At 35.5% G+C, this 5,604-nt stretch overlaps 1 protein-coding gene across 1 annotated transcript in view; it reads right to left on the reverse strand.

Moving 5' to 3' along the window:
- Window positions 1-5,604, reverse strand: part of LOC107717391 (mothers against decapentaplegic homolog 5-like) — a 15,713-nt gene that overhangs the window by 4,329 nt on the left and 5,780 nt on the right. The window contains exons 2-3 of the mRNA XM_016524122.1: window positions 3,297-3,749; window positions 394-504 (exon numbers count right to left, since the gene is read on the reverse strand). Coding sequence (XP_016379608.1) covers window positions 394-504; window positions 3,297-3,749 — 564 coding nt within the window. The remainder of the gene's footprint in view (window positions 1-393; window positions 505-3,296; window positions 3,750-5,604) is intronic.

Consider the following 5,604-nt stretch of genomic DNA (forward strand, 5'->3'; position numbering starts at 1 on the left):
CGCCAACAGTGCCCCCTACAGATTAAAACTCCTTACCGAATCGGCATTAGGACCCGGGGGAGGCTGCCGCTGCACGGTGCTATTATGGTTTACTCTATCATACACCGAATGTGTCATTCTGTACTTGCTTTCTCAGTTTAAATGCAGCAATCCAAAACAGTCAATCACCATTCAGGCAAAACTTTGCTTCAAGAATGAGCCACACTGCTGACGTGATCTAATCACTAGCACACCCTGAGCACATGTGAGTTAACGTATTCCTCTTATCGGCAAGACATATCGGCATAATTTTTCATATCGGCCGATGCCGATATTAACATTTAAAGCCATTATCGGCCCATTCCGATATCAGTCAGATAATATCGTGCATCCCTAAAGTTAATAGTTTCTTACCCCCTCTGGGCATGTTCTGAGGAACCATGCTGCTGCCAGTCTCCATGGACTGAGACCCGTCCTGTCCCATCTGTTCATCTGGAGGCACATAGGCAGGAGGAGGTGTATCAGCTGGTAAAGAGACACCATAGATAGATAGCGGTTACACAATGAGGCCTGCTGCAAACAAATGGGCTTCCACTGCAATCCCCTGGAGCCTGAATTCTGATGATTCTTTACAGGAAGCCGCTTCGCATCTTATGGAAACCTTTTAGTGTCAGATTACGCAATATCGTTACATCAAAGCAGACTTTTTTGTTGACAGTATTATCTGGGCAAGTTTAAATATGTGGCAGGGCGGTTTATTATTTGGACACATATTACTTTAGCATATTTACTTTATACGTCAACATCTGTTTTACCACTAAATAGCAAACAGAACAGCAAAATATATTTGAATGCAATATCTTCCAGAAACGGTTTATGACTAATAAAAGAAAGCACCTCTGGCTCTAAAAAAATCCTTGGAAGACGTTATCTAACGCAAGAAGAATTTTAAAAAGGCTTGACAAGTTAATGTTACTACTTTCGAGATAAATTCAATGAAGCCAAAGAAAAAGAGCACTGTCAGATTGCTTGTCTGGTGGATCAGTTTTTTTTTTTTTATGAACATACAAGAAACAAATTTATGCTGTATTTCCTTTGGATTTCACTGTAGAAAAACAGATCCATCTGAATGAATCATTATCACTACTGAAAGTTTGGGGATGGTAAGATTTAATGTTTTTGAAAGAAGTCTCTTATGCTTACCAAGGCTGCAGTTATTTGATAAAAAAAAAAAGTAAAAACAGTAATATTAGCCTGAATTCTGATGATTCTTTACAGGAAGCCGCTTCGCATCTTATGGAAACCTTTTAGTGTCAGATTACGCAATATCGTTACATCAAAGCAGACTTTTTTGTTGACAGTATTATCTGGGCAAGTTTAAATATGTGGCAGGGCGGTTTATTATTTGGACACATATTACTTTAGCATATTTACTTTATACGTCAACATCTGTTTTACCACTAAACAGCAAACAGAACAGCAAAATATATTTGAATGCAATATCTTCCAGAAACGGTTTATGACTAATAAAAGAAAGCACCTCTGGCTCTAAAAAAAATCCTTGGAAGACGTTATCTAACGCAAGAAGAATTTTAAAAAGGCTTGACAAGTTAATGTTACTACTTTCGAGATAAATTCAATGAAGCCAAAGAAAAAGAGCACTGTCAGATTGCTTGTCTGGTGGATCAGTTTTTTTTTTTTTATGAACATACAAGAAACAAATTTATGCTGTATTTCCTTTGGATTTCACTGTAGAAAAACAGATCCATCTGAATGAATCATTATCACTACTGAAAGTTTGGGGATGGTAAGATTGAATGTTTTTGAAAGAAGTCTCTTATGCTTACCAAGGCTGCAGTTATTTGATAAAAAAAAAAAGTAAAAACAGTAATATTGTGAAATATTATTACAATTTAAAATAACTGTTTTGTATATGAATACATTATAAATTGTAATTTATTTCATGGATTGGCAATGCTGAATTTTCAGCAGCACTTACTCTAATGCTGATTTGGTGCTCAAGAAGCATTTCTTATTATTATTTAATAATTATCATCAATGTTGAAAACAGTTGTGCTACTTTATATTTTTGTGGAAACTGTGGCACATTTTTTTCTGGATTCTTTGATGAACACAAAGTTTAAAAAGGAAATTTTGTAACATTATAAACATCTATACTGTCATTTTTTATTAATTTAATGCATCCTTGCTGAATAGAAATATACATTTCTTTTAAGTAACACCAAACTTTTACAACGTAGTGTTTAAATGTTGAATTGTTGATGCTGTTGAGACTGCGCTAGTGATAAGCTGACACAAAAAGGAGCTCATATTGTAAAACAGTTACTCGTTCACAACGTATACATCAAAGCTTTAAGTGCTTCCATCATTGTGAAATATTATTACAATTTAAAATAACTGTTTTGTATATGAATACATTATAAATTGTAATTTATTTCATGGATTGGCAATGCTGAATTTTCAGCAGCACTTACTCTAATGCTGATTTGGTGCTCAAGAAGCATTTCTTATTATTATTTAATAATTATCATCAATGTTGAAAACAGTTGTGCTACTTTATATTTTTGTGGAAACTGTGGCACATTTTTTTCTGGATTCTTTGATGAACACAAAGTTTAAAAAGGAAATAGAAATATTTTGTAACATTATAAACATCTATACTGTCATTTTTTATTAATTTAATGCATCCTTGCTGAATAGAAATATACATTTCTTTTAAGTAACACCAAACTTTTACAACGTAGTGTTTAAATGTTGAATTGTTGATGCTGTTGAGACTGCGCTAGTGATAAGCTGACACAAAAAGGAGCTCATATTGTAAAACAGTTACTCGTTCACAACGTATACATCAAAGCTTTAAGTGCTTCCATCACTTAAATCACTGAGGCAAATCTGATGCTGCAATCAAGCAATTTCTATGAATAAAACCAGCTTTAGTTCTAACCCACAGCGCTATAAAACATTTGCTGTCCTTCTGCCTGAGTGCACCCAGCCTACGGATGCAGGCATCAGCAAATCACTCGATACAGAATAGAGGGAGTGTGGGCCGGTGCCAAGTGATGGGCACCCAGCAGCAGGACTGAAGTCACCGGGCTTTGGTGGGCTGCTTAGCTGGCATTTCCATTGTTTACTGACAGCAATCGACACTGCACAACTCACCGTCATATCACAGGTTTATCATTCAGCATCACACATCCGTTTGCAATCGCAGCAGCAAAGAAAATCAACACATCAGTTTGCCACTGGCAAAAACATCCCAAACGAACTAACAATTTCATGAGTGGTGTTGTGGGTACCTGGCAGCTGGAAGGGGCTGGATGGCCCAGAGCTTGCAGGAGAGTTGGGGTAGGTGCCGCTGCTGGCGGGGGACGGAGGGTAGGGTGAGTTTGGAGAGATGGGGAAGGAGCTTCCTCCGCTGTGCTGCTGGAAGGACTCTGGGAAGGTGGCGTTGAGAGGCATGTGAGGCTCATTGTGACTCAGGTTGCGGAACTGCACCAGCAGACTGTGCTGAGGGTTGAACTCGCTGTGTCGTGGCACCAACACCGGAGGAAGTACTGAGAAAGGATAACAGTATTTTAAACATCCTAACAGATCATTCTGATTTAAATACTTATGGCAGAAAAAAGAATCCTGCATCCTTGACATCTGTGTGTCGATTGGCCGGCTTGTGCCACAACAGGCACAACAGATCAGTTTTCCGGCTTCAACAGAAATGTGTTTTCTCTCCTGAGTGACATGTGACATCTGCCCTTGAAAAGCTCAATACAGTGCACATCTCAATCTAAGCAGAAGGCAACAGAGGCTACAGAGATCAGAAGGCCTCTGGGGACAAAGGATATCTGATAGTCAACACAGTCTATACCGCTCGATATGCAGAGGAAATAATAGGCCACATCTCCACACAGGGGACATGTATGTTGACCAATTCACTGTTATTTTGTCTGTTTTTTTTTTTGTTTGCTTGCCATCAAAGATAGCTTCTCAGAAAAACACTTTGTTGACAAGACAGACGAAATCAGTTTACAAGGATTTAATGTGTGATTGGTCAAATATATATATATATTAAACTGCTAAGGCTAGTGATATTCCGGTTGAGGAAAAAAAATTAATACTTTTATACTCCGGAATAAATTATATTTTAAAATATATTATAATAGAAAACTTATTTTATTTGTGATCAAATAAATGCAGTTTTGGTGAACATTTTATTTCTTTTAAAAATTAGAAATAAGACATTTCTTTAAAAAAAAAAAAAATATATATACAGGGTTTTTCCTGGGTCAAAAATGGTCTTCGGTGGTGGCTGACGGTCATCCACACACACACACAGTATTAAGTTCCCTACCCACGTGATCTGCAAGCCCAATAATGACAATACATTTAAAATAAATACAAAGAAACCGTTTGTGATTTTTGCTTATCCTATTTATTCATTAAATAAAAAAAATAATCACTGTCAGGACAGATAAACAAAGTGCTTACAACTACTTTACATGTAAACGTCACCATTAACAAAGTAGTTAGAAAAAAAAAAAGAATTGGTCATTGTTTACACTTGGTTGCTCATTGTTTATTTATTTTTTTCTGAATCGGACATTAGCTAACTTGGATGTGATGTGTGCTAATCCCAGCTGTTAGAACATCGCAAAAGATTTGTCAACATGGAAAACACTTCATCACTGGATAGGATTTTTTTTTCGTTTATTGAAAGTGTGGTTTATGTCAGCTGCATATATATATATACGTTTGGGGTCGGAAAGAGATATATATATATATATATATATCTTTCCGACCCCAAACGTTTGAACAGTAGTGTACCAGTGTTATTTTAGGGTCATTGAGATTTTTTTTTTTTTTATATATATATATATTTTTTATTTTTTGTATTTTCATTTTAATTTGTGTTTTTTTTTAAATGTCTATATAGTTTGTATTATTTATTTTATTTCAATTTTAATTTTAGTTTAGTAATTTTAGTACAAACAAAACTAAACGAAAATGAGTAATGTTGCTTTGGCAACTAGCTGAAATAAAATAAATGTCAAGGTTTGTTTTTTTATATATATTTTAAATATTTTATTTTATTCCAGGTATCATTTGTTTTATTTCAAGTAACAAAGATGTTTTTATGGTTTTAGTTTTAGCTAATTATAATAATCCTGCAGTGTACTTTTATTACATTTCCATTAGGGCTGGGCGATATGGGCAAAAAAAAAAAAATCCCCGATTTTTTTCACAAAAAATCCGATTTACGATTTAAATCGATTTTTTCCCCCCTACTTAAAATCAATCTGCAGATGACAAAGAAATTGTTCAAAACAAGTTTTAACTCGATTTTGTTTTGATTTTCCTTCCTGGGATTTGATCTGGATTTCCCCCTTGGGGTTAAAGTGCAAACAGAAACAACAAGCCAAAAAGACAAGATGGCAGGCCCTGCCATTGTAAACAGTGAAAATGCAACATAACATAACATAACATAAACTGTAACATAACATTCTTATCATACCGGATACAGTTTGTAAATGTTTGTAAGACTGTAGGTCAGTGGTCTTCACAATTTTTTTCATGGGAGCCGCACTGATAGGGCAAAGTCAATCAGAGAGC

The sequence above is a fragment of the Sinocyclocheilus rhinocerous genome, unplaced genomic scaffold, assembly GCF_001515625.1.
Source record: "Sinocyclocheilus rhinocerous isolate Xijiao unplaced genomic scaffold, SAMN03320098_v1.1 scaffold1054, whole genome shotgun sequence".
NCBI classification, from domain to species: domain Eukaryota; kingdom Metazoa; phylum Chordata; class Actinopteri; order Cypriniformes; family Cyprinidae; genus Sinocyclocheilus; species Sinocyclocheilus rhinocerous.